The 16,495-nt window shown below is 46.1% G+C and overlaps 1 protein-coding gene across 1 annotated transcript in view; it reads left to right on the forward strand.

The window, feature by feature from the left end:
- The window catches only part of PARM1 (prostate androgen-regulated mucin-like protein 1), a 108,033-nt gene extending 92,176 nt beyond the window's left edge, over positions 1-15,857 (forward strand). The window contains exons 4-5 of the mRNA XM_047798193.1: positions 11,761-11,850; positions 15,013-15,857. Of these exons, the coding sequence (XP_047654149.1) occupies positions 11,761-11,845 (85 nt within the window). The 3' untranslated portion in view covers positions 11,846-11,850; positions 15,013-15,857. The remainder of the gene's footprint in view (positions 1-11,760; positions 11,851-15,012) is intronic.
- The last annotated feature ends 638 nt before the right edge of the window (positions 15,858-16,495 follow it).

Here is a 16,495-nt window from a genome sequence, read left to right on the forward strand (position 1 = left end):
ATGTGGGGGGTGTGCCCAGCCCCTAAGGGGGTTGTCAACACTTCTAAAGTAAAATGTTGACAATACAAGGGAGGCGAAGTGTGTTGTAAAAAATTGGGTTTTCTTCCCCCCTTGAAATTATGTCCTTATATTTTGGGTTTTAAAAATAGCCCGCTGTGGCTCAGCAGTTAACGAATCTGACTAGCATCCATGAGGATGCAGGTTCGATCCCTGGCCTCACTCAGTGGGTTAAGGATCTGGCGTTGCCATGAGCAGTGGTGTAGGTTACAGATGCGGCTTGGATCCTACATTGCTGTGTCTGTGGCGTAGGCCCTGCAGCTACAGCTCCAATTTGACCCCTAGCTTGGGAACCTCCATATGCAGTGGGTGCGGCCTTAAAAAGCCAATGAATGAATGAATGAATGAATAAATAAATAAATAAATAAATAAATAAATAAATAAATAAATAAAATTGAAAGAAAAATAGCCTTTCTCTCATAAAAAGAGGGCCATCACAGGCAGTAGCTGAGTTTTTACTTTCCTTAGCCAAATAGAAAGTTGCTGATACTCTGCAAGTCTCCCACTTCTGTTGTCTACTGCTTTGTAAAATCCCAAACTCTCCAAAACCACGTTACTCACACTGAGTGTCCATCCAGCTTTAAATGGCCCAAAGCCAAGTGGCGGTCTGGTTCACCAGTCTGTGCAATGCCTGTCTCTGGGATAGGAGGACACGTGCCACTGTGATATGCGGTCCTTGACCTCCCAACAGCTGCAGCCTCCTTAGTGGAAGTCCCCTCAACCTGTCTTCAAGTGCCCCGCATAGCCTCCCGCTGCTCCTAGCATTAAATTCAACCCTTCAGCCTGGCCTGGGTTCCATCATGGACCTGCCCTGCCACTTCTTCTAGCTCATTGCACTTTCCTCTCCTTGTTATCCACTGGGCTGTGTCCTCACTGGCCTTCTGTCTAATTCTTGGAACACACCCTGTTCTTTGTCACTCCAGGTCCTTGGTTCTTGTTAGCCCCTCTCCCTGAAATGCTTTTCTTCCTCATGTGTGGCTTCCAGGTCACACCCTGCAGGAGACTTCCCTTCCAGTTGGTGCCCTTGTTATTTATTCTCTCAGTGCGTCAATTAGTTTCATCCCTGCTGTTATCATGGACTGTGATTTTACTTGTTTTTAATAGATTTGTTTGCTTGTCTGTCTCTTTTCCCCTCAAAAATGATAGCTGCATGAGGACCCAAACTTTATCTGTGAGCACAGTGCTAGCACAAAGAAGATACTCTACAAATCAAATAAATGAACAAGTAAATGGAAGAATACATGATCACACAGGCACCATTGTGCACACACACATGCCCCTGACTCTTTCTCGTCACAGCTGTGCTCCTTCCTCAAAAGGCTTGTCCTGCTTCCCCATGTGGCACTCACATAGTTAGCTTCTCCTCTCTGTGCACACATCCCCTCTGCTGTCCTCCCTCATCTCCTCCAGTCCCCCCAGCCCAGCCCAGTGTCCCTCAGGGAGCCCTCCCCTCCCCTTCCCTTTTATCTCCCTCCATCTTTGGTTCTACATGAACCAAATCAACTTTGTGATGGAGTCAAGAATGAGAGCACCTTGTAATATCACCCTTATCTAAGATATAAAGAACGCAGAAGCCAGGTTTCAAAGAGAAATTGGAATTAAAATGCCAGCATTACCTATGTCAAAAAGCCTTTATAAAAGGACCCAGTGGTCTTCAAATTAATATGTATATATATATATCTTTCTCTTCACTAAGTCTATACTTTCTTGAGCATCCAACTGTTTTATGAATTATATCTTACTGAAGACTACTGTTTTCACATCTGGCTCAATTACTGGTGTATCCCCATAGAAACACCCTATTTTAATTATAAGTTAAATTGGCTTTTATGGACCAATCTGGGTAGCTCATTCTCACTTTGTAACAGTTTCTCTTTGTGTTGTGGAGGTGGAGGCAGGGGAGGGGGACGTACTCAAAAAAACGGAACTTTGAAACTTTTAGAGTCATTCTGGAATCGTCAGTGGTGAGTTTCTAAAGGGATGTGTCACCGAAAAATACAACCTCGGTGGAGTGTGGAGCATATCAGAAACACTTCCCCTTGGCCACACCCTTGCCAAAAATGATGCCAAAGTAACGTCAGGACTCTTCCTCTTGACTCCAGGCAAGAATTCAAGGTAACCACCTGAAGGCTTCCACTGACCATAGACAGGCAGACAAGCACAGTGATACGAATTCAGACTCCAGGAGCAGGGAGGCCTCGGTTCCACTCCCAGCCCGACCACATTCTCGCAGGGTCACCCACCACTTGGGCATCTTACGGAGCTTTACTTACGCTCCTCCCACCCCTGCAAGATGAAGGCTGTAATTTTAACCACTTGGTAGCATTGTTTCAAGGATTAATGCATACTGCTTCCCAAGTACATAGCTCTGCCATCATCATCATCAAGGCGCCACATGGAAGGGACCCAGTAGGGCAGTTGCTCGATGGGTGGCTCCTGAGCATGATCCGTGTGCCAGGCACGGTCGGGAGCACAGGGGTCACATCAGGGATGAGACATGGTCCTGCCATGTCAGACATCAGGGGGTTTGGGAAATTCTGTTAGCAGGTCATTAACACTGGTTCTGACAAGTGCTGATTAAAATTGTATGACATTTTATTTTAAAAATTTAAGGTATATTTTTCTCCAAGCATTCTCAACATTAGATAAATTCAGTGCATGGATTAAATTGAATTGGTCTTTTTTTTTTCCTCTCCCCTGAAATGTACATCCTCCCTCTCAAGGTAGAAAGGCCCCCAGGGGTCTGAGATTGTTATTTATCTTTGGCCCAGCAAACTTAAGGATGGGTACAGTGATCAGACCCCTGTTGAGAACCCCCCTAAGGAAAACCCCTTTCTATGGCTCTGTTAAATTTTTTCAGAAAAATGATAACCTAAAGAGGTTAATAGCTCTCATGAATCTTAAGGCTGTGCTAAAACCCCTTCAAGTGTGATTTTGCAAGACTGGCGGCTTCTTGGAAAGCCGCCACTCATCATTCATCAAAAATACATTTGGCGCAATGGACAGGTATGTGTGCATGTGTGTGTGTGCGTATGTGCACCTAAGGTTGAGTTTGGCTTTGGCTGGAAATTAATTCCATTCCTATTGTCCCAAATTTCTGAGAACAATAACATGACAAGAGGTATGTTGCCTGTGGTTTTTTTAACTTGCTTGGCTGGAGCAGCAAGTGCCTGAAATCACAGGCCATGAGGGAACCATTAGCATCTGGCCAGCAACCACGGGCTATGGCCCAGGCCCAGCCAGTGTCCTGGCCAAGGCAAAAGCGTCCACTTGAGAGGGCAGCCTCACCACCAGAAAAAGGACACTCCTTGTGTGTTCTGTGAAACAGTGGCTCAGGGGTTTCACCTCTTTCCCAAAGTCTAGCCCCTCTACCCACCCTAAGGCCATGGTAAACTCCTTCACCATCTGTTTTCACACACCTGCTCTTTAGGGATCCATGACCCCTTGTTTTGTCACAGCATCTCCTGCCTGGGGAACCACATCTCCCTGTAACCTAAGTCGCTTTTGGAAGCAGCTTATAAAAATGAACCGCCCTGGAGTTCCTGTCTTGGCTCAGCGGAAATGAATCTGCCTATGAGGATGCAGGTTCGATCCCTGGCCTCGCTCAGTGGGTTAAGGATCCGATGTTGCCCTGAGCTGTGATGTGGGTCATCGCTGTGACTGTGTTGTAGGCCGGCAGCTGCAGTTCTGATTCACCCCCTGGTCTGGGAACCTCCATATGCCGCGGGTGTGGCCCTAAAAATAAAAAAAATTTAAAAAAATTAAAAAAAAAAAAAAAACTGCCCTGAAACTTCCAAGGCTCTTTCCTGCTCTCCGCTCCAGCAGTGTAGCGGGGCGGGGCGGGGAGCTTTGCAGTCAGATTTGATATGGACCCTTCTGCTTATTATCTCAGTGGCCTGGGGCAAACGATAATCTCCCTGATCCTTCATTTCCTCACCTGCAAAATGTAGCACCAACAACCTCCGTTTGTTTGCAACATTTCCAGGTTGCCTTGAAAACGAATAATGAGTGCAGAGGACCCTATAGCATGGTAGTTGAGAATAGGACTCTAGAGCAAGTTTTTGTTTGGTTGGTTTTTGGTTTTTGTGGGGTTTTTTGGTTTTGTTTTCCCTGAAGCATATGGAAGTTCCGAGGCTAGGGGTCAAGTCAGAACCACAGCTGCCGACCTATGCCACAGCCATAGCAGTGAGGGATTCGAGTCACGTCTGTGACCTCCACTATAGCTCACGGCAACACCAGCTCCTTAACCCACTGCATGGGGCCAGGGATCAAACCCACGTCCTCAGGGGTACTAGTTGGGTTCCTTATCACTGAGCCACAATGGGAACTCCTAGGGCAAGCTTATGAATCACTCTGTGCTCAATTTCTTCATTTGTAAAATGGAACTAGAACACTCATACCTAAGGCAGGCTTGTTAGAAGGATGAAATTATGATCCAGGTAAACATCCCGAGTGGGGTTTGAGGGGACGGCGATGGAAGGGCTAACCGCTGTCATGACTGTCATTGTCATCCTGCGCTTTCTACTCAGGTGTTCAGTAAAATGGGAGCTGCCAGCAGCCTGTTCTGTAGACATCAGGGGCTCAGAGGAGGAGAGAGGAGGAGGGGGCCCAGCAGCTCAGTTTTCTAATGATGTAGTGACACACAGACTTCCGTGGTCCCATCTTTTTGGTTTCAGTGGTGCTCTTTCTAAACACCTGTGAAGTGGCATCCACGTTACACAGTCATTACTAGACACAATCCCTGAGACATCTTTGTTCTGGGGCTTGTTTGCAACTTGAAAAGAAAGCAGAGACCCTGCCTGCCCTCTAGCAGAAGGGTGTCTTTAATTAGTGATGAATAAAGAATGAGGTAAGTCGGTTTTGTTTTATTTAAATTGACTCAAAACTATTCAGCCACAAGATAATCTCCTGAGCAGGAGACCGTGTCCACTGTCGCCAGCAGTGTGAATGCCGCTATAATTAGGTGTGCGGGTCACCCAGGCAGACAACACAGGCTATTCCCCTCACAAAAATAAATGTGATCTTGATTTATAGACACAACATGGCCTGGCTCTTAAGACATCTCGTTAGAAGTCACCTGTTTGGCTTTAAATCTTCTAACGATTCCATTTTCTACAACCGAATTCCTCCTGGTTGCTGTTAGGTTTAAAAAAGTAAGACCGGATTTCCCATTGTGGCACAGCGGAAATGAATCCTCCGATTAGGATCCATGAGGACTCAGATTCGATCCCTGGCCTCGCTCAGTGGATTAAGGACCCAGCATTGCCCTGAGCTGTGGTGTGGGTTGGTTGCAGACTCAGCTTGGATCCCACATTGTTATAGCTGTGGCATAGGCTGGCAGCTGCAGCTCCCATTTGACCCCTAGCTTGGGAACTTCCATAGGCCACAGGTGCGGCCCTAAAAAGCAAAATAAATAAATAAATAAATAAATAAGCCCATAGAGCACCAGCCAAGACATCTGAGATCTTCTAAAATTTGCTACAGGTTGACTTTCTTCAGAGCATTTGGCATTCTGTGGGCCAGTTGACTTGATTATCTCAGTGATTCTTAGACTTCAGTGTGGATAAGAATCAATAGGCAAGCTTATTAAAAACACGGTTTCCTCAGACCCAGAGCCTCTGACTCCGTGTGTCAGGGTGGGGCCAGTACACTGGCAGCTCTCAGCAGCTCAGGGCAATGCCAGCGCTCCAGGTCCAAGGACCAGGCTTTGAGTGGCCCAGCTCGCCCTTCATTCCCCAACACTCCAAGCACATAGTTGGCTCTAAGGCATCCCAGGTGAAATGCCCCTTCGTTGGTGCCTTTGTTTCTTTGAACACCCCGAGGCCTCTGTTGGAGGTGTTTGGTTCACCCCTTTTTCATCTGGCTAATTCCAAGTTGTCTAGCTCAAAAGAGATCCTCTCTAGGAAGCCTTCCCCACCCCCACCCCTCCGCTGCGAGTTTCCCGCTGCCCAGGCCTGGTTGGTACCCTTCACCTCCCCACCCTGGAGTCATGGTGTCCTCCACCAGTCTCCTCCGTTAGAAGGACAGAATGCTGCTGGCAACGCCTGACCTGTAATAGTTGCTGTATAGACGTGCGTTGGCTGAGTGATCGATTCTGGGTCAGAAAGTCTGGGGTGTGGCCCGCAGTGCTGATTGACTCCAAATCAAGAGAAGCTAGCTTTAGGAAAGGGGAAGCTGTGGGAACCTGGTAAATAGTAGACTTCCACTGGTTATCTTGTGACCCTGAACTTGTGGACAGATACAGACAGGTGGTCCAATGTGTGGGCCTTTTCTGTGATGAGTATCTGCCAGTATCATCCCGACAGATGATTTTTAAAATGTAAAATAAATCCGTTTTATCTGCCCCTTCAAAGTAAAGGTGATTCTTTAAAGATAAATTTTAGAGTAACTGCTTGTTCAAAGAAACCCCGACTGTGGAAAGAGCGCATTGAAAATGAATGTTTGGAAATCATTGGGATTTTGGTAGAAAGAAGACAGAACTGATAGGATACCTGAATTATGATGCTCATTTAATCATTGACCTGTTGTTGTTAACTGTGGGCAAATAAAGTCACCGCTAATGGTCACAGTTTTCTTAGCTTCAAAATTGCAGGTCACAATGTTAATTTCTTAGTTTTGCCTAATATGCCATGGTTATGTTAACATCAACAAAAGCTGGGTGAAGGTTTATGGGAATTTTTCGTACTATCTTTGCAATGTTTCTGTAAATCTAAAATCATCCTACTATAGAAAACTTTATTAAACATTATAGTTCATTAGCTACCACACTGATGTGCTGTTTGCTTCTGCCCCAGGGCCTTTGCATGTGCTGTTCTCCCTGTCTGGAGGGGCTCTCTCAGGCATCCACATGGCTCCTCAGCATCTCCTTCAAGTGCTTGCTCAAATAACATCTTTGCAAGACTTTCCCCCATCAACAGCTTTAAAATTACAATCCCCACCTCCCATATAGAATGCCTCAATCCCCTTCCTGGTTTTATTTTCCTCCATTGCATTTATCACCATCTGCCATGTTATTTTTCATGTCCTATTTGTTGTGTCTTCTCACGCTAGAATGTAAGCTCCATTAGGACAAGGATTTTGGTCTCTTTGTTCTCTGAAGTATCTCCCAGGCCCCAGGATAAAGACCCATCCGTGCTAACTTTTCAATGAATATGTGAAAGAAGTCAGGCAGGGAAATGACAGCCAGAAAAAGCCACCAATAGAAATAAAGGAGACAGTGACAGCTGTACCAAACGAGCTTTGCTAGTGGATGATAAGAATCTAAGGCTTAATGACTAATGACTAAAGAGGTACAAGTTCAGTAGTGTTTTCCCGACACTAAGCCATATCTTACCCATCTTTATTTCTCTCCTTCTTAGCTCATGATAAAGCACCAAAGATGGAATGGCTCACTTGATTAGAGAGGAGAGGACTAGGGGAGGAGTAGCACTAAACAGAGTTGGAGACTTGATGAAGCACTGGGGTTGACCCTTACGTTTGAGAAGGTGTTTTCTAAAATATTCAACGTAGAAAAAAAAGCCAAACACCTCATTCATTTTCAAAGACAATTGGGTTCCATTAAGTACTGATAGTATGGCGGTCTTAACATAGGTACCTTTTCACAGTTGTGGCAAAGGCCTCAAATCACTCATGTCACCACCTGTGTCCCGGTTATCACTGACCAGGCATCACCGATTAGGGCTGGGGAGGTGGGGAGTGTGGCTGTGTTAGCAAAACCACTCTCGGAAGCCGTAAAGCAAGGGCTTCACACAAATCATTTCCTATTCTGCTCCCTGGGGTTCTGCTTTTAGGGAACCAAACCATCCGATGTCATAGAACAAGTGACAGTAAGCACAGCGCCATTGATTTACAGGGACTGTGAGCCTGTGCTGAGGGCTTGACAGCCATGTCATCACATGGAAGAAATGCAGCTGCAGTTCTCTTTCCTATTCCTGTCTTTAAGGTTAACGTGGTTGGCGTTGGCCCTTTGTGTTCCTGAGGAAGGTATTGCCCCTTTGCCATGTTTATGTTGCACAACGACTTGCCACGGGCCATACTACTCCCTGCTGGTAGAGACTAAGTCAACTTTGTGTATTTACTCCGAGTGCTGTTTATATGCTTCTGGACATAAGCAGGTCTCATCAAATATTTATAAAGGTACCGTTGCATTAAGAGCAACATAGCAGACGTTCGGAAGATGAGAAACAGAGTAAGACATGGTCTGCGCCCTGGGAGGTTCCCATCTAAGGGAGCCAGGGCACAGCAAAGGGAGGAGGAGCTCTGCTGGGTGGGGTCCGTCTTGATGAAGAAATGGAGCGAACAGAACTGCTTTGACCTGACTGGTGTCATCCATACAGATTGCTATTCAGATTGAAATTAGGTGAAACAGCATCGCAGTGCAGAGCCAGCAGCCTCGGTTTGGGGACCAGCTCTCCCACGACGTCACAGGGACAGTCTTCCAGATCCCTCAAGCCACTGACTCCGTCTTAAGAGAAAGGGTTTTTCACCCCTTTAGACTTCAGTCTGGAAGCCTCCCCCATTTCCATCTAAAATATGCCATGATTTAAGAAATCCTGACCTAGAAAGATACTGTAAAGTGATGATGAATCATTCACACACACACACACACACACACATCCCACAGGCACACCACACATACACATACACCACAGACACACACACACACATCCCACAGGCATACCGCACATACGTACACATACACCACAGACACACACACAGTGCACACACACATACACACACACCCCACACGCAAATGGGTTTGTTTTATTCTTTCTGCAGTATTACAGGATTCATCCAAACCTGGTTTGACTCTCAGCACACCTAATTCTTCTTGTTTAGGCTCATTAATATATTAAAACAAGCCCCACGGATTCAGTGCATTCCCAAATATGGTTTATCTCTATCTCTTGCTTTGCTTTCCTCGTGTATCTGTATTTTGCTGAACTCACTGTTCATTCTAGCGAGAAGGCAAGGAAAACTGAAAGTTCCATCTTTTTCCTTTATTATGCCAGTGTTTGTGTGGTAGGCATCTCTTAAAATACAGCAGATTCAGGCAGAGCTCTGATCCAGCAGTCTGACCTGCAATAGGCATAAGCAGTAAAATGTGATGACCAGAAGATTTCTAATCCTCTAACCCCACTCTAGCAGGATAATCTTTTTTTTTTTAATTATAATACAAGAAGCTGGTTTTATAATGATGCCTGGAGTAGAGTTTCAGGAGTTCCTGGTGACAGTGAGGGCGGCTCACTCTTCACTCAGTGCCCTTTTTATTATTTGCAGATCTGCCATGAGCCTGTGTAAGTTTCATTATCAAACACATTAAAAAGCAATGTTGGCCAACGTTTATTGCACACATACTATGTGCCAGGTCTTTTATATGTGTTACCTCACTTAATCCACCCAACAATCCTAACACCATTTTTTTTTTTAAGATGAAGACACAGAGGATTAAAAATAAGTTCAAGGACATACATCTATAGCCCCAACTGACATTTTATGGGAATGAAACTCCATGGTAGGCCTAAAAATGCCATGAGACGTTGAAGTACCACACAGAGGTGAGGCAGGGGAGGGCTATCCATAAAAGACCGTGTTGATTAGGTCCCTGCTGGCCAGACTTGCCACAGTGAAATCTTGCTAAAATTGAGGCCCGGCTCCAGTCTGGCAATCCCTAGGTTTTCATGTGTTCATTCTCTAGGTTCCGTCTCTCAACCATCCCGTTAAAGGATTTGATTGGAGTTGGAGGTTTAAGTGTGTTGGCGATGTGTGGGCGTGCGGTACCTCGTTTACCCAAACTGCCTTCCCTTATTCCTGCCGATGGGTAGATCAGCAGTGTGTGACACGTGGCCTCTTCCCTTCTCGCACCCACAGAAATGAGCGTGGGCCTTTAGGAGATCAAAGGATATTGTGGAACATCCTCAAGTTTCCAGGTGTATTGACCAGGTCCACTGAGCCAGCCTTTAGGACAGAAATCAGAATTTGGAAAGCTAAGCGTCTGAAGCCAAGACATCCAGGATCTGGTTCTTTTCAACAGATCATCTCTTTTCAAATACCTGGTAGATAGAAATAAGCTTAGAAGAGTGACCGCAACTGTTTTAGCCACAGCTAGAAGTACATAGCACATGCTTTTTGTGCCTCTCAGGTTGTATGTTCATTTTGTTTAATGTTCATATCTAGGTGAGAAAAAATTAGGTGGAAGGGCAGGTTCATCCGTACTGTATGTAGCGTACCTGATGCCCAGTGGCAGGTGTAATAATCCACAGGTCAGCCTGAATCTCAGAGACACCAGATGCTCATTGTGTGATGTTCTCCCAATCCTGTCATTTGTTTTAGTCTTAAAATGACCATAATCCTTTTCAGGACATTCCCATCTTGTGAACAGATTGGATTTTCAGGATGTATTTTTTTTTTCCCCAATCACCTTTTCTTCTACACACATTTATTAAGGACTTATTATTTATTAAGGACTTACTCTTCTCGGTGGAGTTAGAGCTAAGAACAAATAAAACAGGTATATCATCCACACATATAGTCTAATTAACAGAAGGAGGCAATAACAAAATAAATAAGTTATATGGTATGTTAGACAGTGATGGGTCCTATAAGAAAAATTAAACAGGAAGTGCTCTGGGGTGGGGAGAGTTGCAAGTTTAAAGAGTTCCTAAGGAAGGGCTCACTGAGAAAGTGACATCTGTGCAGATGTGAAGGGAGTGAGGGGATGAGCTAAGCAGAGATCTGGAGGACGAGCGTTTCAAGCCGAGGAAAGAGTCAGTGCAAAGGCCCTGAGGCAGGAGTATGTCAGACCCAAGGGGAAGGAGCAAGGAGGCCAGCATGGTTGGAGCTGAGAGAGCAAGAAGCACTCCGAAAAGTAGTAGGGACCAGACCTGTAGGGCTCGGCAAGCCATCCTAGTGACTTTAGCTTTTACTCTGTGGGGGTGAGGAGCCACTCAATGGTTTTGACCGGAAGAGTGGTCATCGTCTGACTTCAGTTTCTTACAGAAATAATATGAATTATGGAACAGGTGTCCAAAACAATCCAGCAAAGCCTGATAAGGCCATGTTGCCACTGAACAAAGGTGCTAGCAGACTCCAGGAAACTGAGCGCAGGGCACTGGATTCAGATCCCAGAGTCAGGGGTTCGACTCATCCATTGGGTGACTTTGGTTGTGCCAGTTAACCTCTCTGAGCCCCATTTTCCTCTTTGGAAAATCAGGATAAGCAATACCTGGCTTGTGGCTTTATTTTGAGGCTCAGAGAAGAACTGTGTAGATAATAAAACACCGTATGAGATCGAGCAGGGTGATGAGAGCAACAGGGCTTCCGGTTGTGTCATTATCGTTTCAGGGCATATTAAGTCCAGGACCTGAGCCAAAATTCTGGGAAGGCAACCTTCGCATTTCCATTACTTCTTATTAAATAGCCATGGAAATGGAGTCTCTTCCTTCTCCAGTGCTGGAGGTCAAGGAGAGAGACAAGAACCCAGCAGATCTCAATGGAAAGCACCAGTCAGGCTCCCCAGTGGATCGGGCATCCCTTAGAGGATGTTATCAGACTGGGGCCTCCCCGCTGGGTGGGTCAGCTGCTGGGGGCTCGTCCCAGTGAAGAATTGTGTCTTCCCTCCCCAGTGCAGGCCCCAGAGCCCCCAGCTCTCTGCCGATGGGCAACTTCTCCAAATAATCACCAGCCTCTTTTCCTTCCCACCAGGCACTCCTCCTACGGACGGCTCCTGGATGATCATGACTACGGCTCCTGGGGAAACTACAACAACCCGCTGTACGACGACTCCTAACGAAGGCATGTGGCCAAATGAGGAATAACTGTCTTTATTTATCAGTGCTTATCCAGTAGAATTAATAACACGTACCTGATGCCCATCGAGCGACAATCTTCAGCCTTGTTTTGTTGGTTTGGTTGTTTTGTTTCCCTCCCTCTCCTCTGGCTGCTACAACTTCCCCTTTCTGGTACCAAAAAGTATATATATATATTTAAAAGTGAGTGGAGGCTGATATGCAGCTGACGTGGGCCAACCTTGAGCCACCCAAGGCCGGATGCCACAGTGGAGGCGTCTGGACCCCGAGCAGGACCCACAGCAAGAACTGAGGAAGATGGTCATGCTGGGTCATCAGGGGTTACTTTTAGGGGAACTTTCTGTTTGTGGTGTTTCTTAAACTTCCATGTAGGAAATGACATTGAATCTCAAGGAGGGAAAGGAAATGAGGGCTGGGAGGAGCGCGCCCTGCAGGTAAGGAAGCCGGGGTTTCTCAGATGCCTTTTTTTATCTCTGCTTATCTGGTTGCATTGGACGGGACACCGGCTCGGCTCTGTGAGCTGGCTCCCAGGTTCTTAGCTGCCTCATTAAGGAAAGAGGAAGCTGGAAGGTGCCCTGGGGGAGGCCAGCTGCCCAGGAGCAGAGGCACAGGTTGCTATCAGGTCTCAGCCTGCCTGCCACCTGTCCTACCTCCAGGCCTCCTGGCTCTGCGAAGGATGCCCCTTCTGGTCAATGGCAGCTGGGACCCCGGCCCACAAGCCTTCAGCAGAGGTGCGGTTCTGCAGGAAAAGGCTGTGAGATGAGTTTAGTCATAGAGGAGCAAGGGGGAGGCGTGTGTGCTGAGTGTGCACCGGGGGGCGTGGAGGAGGGTGAGAGGGAACAGGGGCATGACATGCTTTGAGGCCTTCTTTAGGGAAAGTGGGGTCAGCCCTCATTAACTGTCAGAGGCATCCACTGCTTGAACAAACCTGTAGAATCTTTGCTTTCCACCCACAAAGCAACTGGTTCACTGCCTTACTGCCTGTTGGATAACGGTTGTAAACTGTTATTGTTTTTTTAATTTCCTTCCTTTTTTTTTTCTTTTTCTTTTTTCTTTTTAGGGCTGCACCTGCTGCATATGGAAGTTCCTAAGCTAGGGGTGGAACCAAAGCTGCAGCTGCCAGCCTACACCACAGCCATGGCAACGATTCGAGCTGCGTCTGCGACTTGCACCACTTGTGGCAATGACGGGTCCTTAACCCACTGAGCGAGGCCAGGGATCGAACCCGCATCCTCATGGATACTAGTTGAGTTCATAACCCGCTGAACCACAACAGGAACCCAAACACCTACCTTACCAATTCTGCTGTTTAATCAGTGAATACCCCCTGAGTTATAGTCTTAAGATCTTGCATCCCGAATTTTGAGAAAGAACTGATTGTCTTGGTGGGCATCCATTTCAGGCGGTGGTTCTCAAGCATCGGGTAGTTTTGCCTCCCCCCAGGGGACATTTGGAAACAGCGGGTGATATTTTTTGAGTGTCACAACATAGGGGGGCTACCAGTGGGTAGAGTCCATGGATAAGCTAAACATCTCACATTGTGCAGGATAGCCCATCACAGCTAAGAGTCATCCAGCCCCAGATGGCAGTAGTGCCGCATGTGAGAAACCCTGATTTATTGCCATGCCCCTTGTGACAGAACAAGACACTCCAGGTTAGTGACAGTTTTTACTTTTAACTAAAGGAAGTGACTCGTTACATTTTTATCTCAAAAGTATTTGGTTTGTTGGCTGGTGGGCTGCTTTGGCTATGCATGGTTGCCTTCTTATCTCTATGTGTTTTCTAGATAGCTTTATTTCAGGGCTAAAACCACCCTCCTGAAACACCTGGTAATAATAGCAGCCAGAACCTTATGTCTTTCACGGAATAGAAAACACACATTGGGTTCTGTTTCAAAATGTGTTTCACTGTTCTACGCTCTCAAAAAGAACCTGAAACTACATCATTTTGTATTTCTAAACTTGGACCTGCCACCATGACTCTGTTTAGTTTCCAGAAACTTGACTCTCCACTCCTGCTGTCCCTCACTGTGACCCAACTAAGTACAGACCTGAAAGCAGCCACTTCTGTGCTGTTCTAAACCCCTCTGGGGTCAGTCACTGGGGCTGGTGCCACTTTCCACAACCTACCAAGTCCATACTCTGAAAGAAATTATTCCGAAATTCCTTAGGTACCAAAGGAGGACAAGCAACCCCCAGAGATATTTTACAACAGGAGGAGGGAATGAGAAGTAGGCTTCCGGGAATTCTCATATCTCTGATTATTTTTTTTAAGTGGACATTCTCAGAAAAATGGCCAGGAATGACCAAGGTGCCCCTTCTTGACCGTGCTTGGCCTGAGTAATTGTCCCTCTTCCTTAAATCCACCCCCCTTTTATAGGCTTTCAGTTTGGCAAAGGACAATTCAATAAAAACAGGACAGTCCATACATTTTTTTTTTCTCCTTCGGCCACGAACATGTGGACAAAATGTCCACGAAACCTCTTTGGGGAGGTGGTCTTGTGGATGTTGCTTCAGCGTAAGTACTGGGTCAAAAAGACCAGCCTCTTCCCAGGGAATCCCGACCAATCATAAGCCATGGACTCGGCATGCATCTTCCTGACCAAAGGCTGCTGTTGGACACGCGTATTGGGTGGGTTAGTTGCCCTTAGTGATCCTCATGTGTAAGAGCAAGATCTGGACCCACAGCAGGTGCACTCAGCAAGGGGACAGCTTCCCATAAACACTCTCACACTCCTTGTTATGTCCGTATAAAATACCTGTGGGGTTGAACCTTATTTTTCCAAGTGCATCTTTCTGTTTTTGAGTTGGCCAAAAGTTGTTCACACCTGCATTCAACAGACGTTGCTTAAAACACACACAGGCACGCACCCCTGAAACATATGCCAATGCCTGACATCCTTGAGCTCAGGGAGTGAGTCTGTTCAGATCAACCCAAGGGACATGGCTCCAGTGGATCTAAAACAACCACATCCCTCCAGGGACCAGACCAGTCATAAAGCATTAGAATGTCAGAGCAGGAGGGCGCGCCGCAGCCTCTTCTAGGCCACAGATTGCAAATGCTAACAGAGTGGGCTTCGACTTTGCTTTTCCCCGTGGCCCCAGTGAAGTCTTCCGCCCTCCCAGATGTCTGTGTCTTCATTTCTTAGGCGGGCACGATGCGGTCCAGTTGACCTCGCCCCGCGCTACCTCGCAGATGTGTTGTGAGGACGAATGAAATCATGTCTACAGTGTCTTCAGTTTCTGGAGAGAAATATTTATCGACATTTTAAGTATTACAAAAATGTAGAAGTGATCTCAGTTTCTTGTTTGTTGTTATACTGGTGTTCTTATTTCAATCGATCGGACGACAGCTGTAGAGGACCTCCATCAGACAGCTGTTAACAGCTGCAGCTACCCCCGCCCCGCCCCCCCCCCGCCCCCGCCCCGTGCCACTGACTGACCTCCTAGGACCACGGAGGATGATTTCCATCTCTGAATGACAGGACGGCCCAGGACATCGGTCTCACAGACTGTTGAGTTAGGGTAACTCATGTGGGTACCTGAGCGCTAACTGCAGTAGGCCTGGCCTTTACCACCCCAAAGTCTTGTGGGTTCTTTGTGGAGTGGATTTTGGTTTGACGTCATCTGTTTGCCCTTCATCTTGCTTGCAAGGGTGCATGGTTCAATCCCTCGCATCTGGGAAGTGAATTTTGCAGCTGGGCCAGATGCTGATTTGCACGTTGATTCACCTTCTTTGCCTTTTACCTCTTTTTGGCAAATGAATGTACCATTTCAACTTTGATTTTCAAGTGCTGGCTGGTATTGGTTCCAGCGCTAACCAAGAGACCCACGCCAGAGCGCTTTCTTGGGGTGAGTTAGCCAACATCATTTAAAGATGGAAAGACGTGCACCTTCTTTGATATTTGATGTCACTGTATCTACATTTGTTGTAAGACATATTGCATACTAATTACAAGTATATCAATTAAAGTTCCTAAAAGCTTGCCTCTGACAGTGGTGATTCACATTTGGATATGTCTTCTTATTCAAGCCTTTCAATTGATATGCTCAATACTGTTTATATTAAGTGGCCCTGCCTTGTTCTTAGAGAAAATTTATCCCCCATCAATAAGTAAGATTTTCTGCAGAGCAGGGAGTTCTCTCTGATCTTGAAACAAAATTGAAGGATGTCAGAAATGAAGAAACTTTCCAAGCAGTGATTTTACTCTTAACTGTACACCAGGCCTTTTAAAATAGTTCTAAAAATAAACACTTTGATTCGATAAATAGATTCGTGATAGATGATCAAGTCTTATGAAGGCAGGAACAGTACATTTGATACTTGCTTTGTTCTCCTTCAAAAAAGTTCAGCATATGCATCTTCTCTGACAGTTAAATAACAAGCCATTTCAATCATCCAGAATAGAATTTCAACCCACAGAAGCCAACCAAAGGCTCTTTTGATTCTGAAGAAGAGAGCCACAGTGAAGCCCAGGCATCTTGCAACGTAGGAGAACAGTGGAGCTACCTGCAAACTAGAGCAAGTTGGTTTGACGATGAATTTAAATATAAGATCAGATTTAATAAGTTTAAGTGCCTGGCTTCCAGGGTCATAACTTGGAAGAGTGAGTGGGAGAGTCAGGATGAATC

Source organism: Phacochoerus africanus, chromosome 10 (assembly GCF_016906955.1).
Source record: "Phacochoerus africanus isolate WHEZ1 chromosome 10, ROS_Pafr_v1, whole genome shotgun sequence".
Lineage (NCBI taxonomy): Eukaryota > Metazoa > Chordata > Mammalia > Artiodactyla > Suidae > Phacochoerus > Phacochoerus africanus.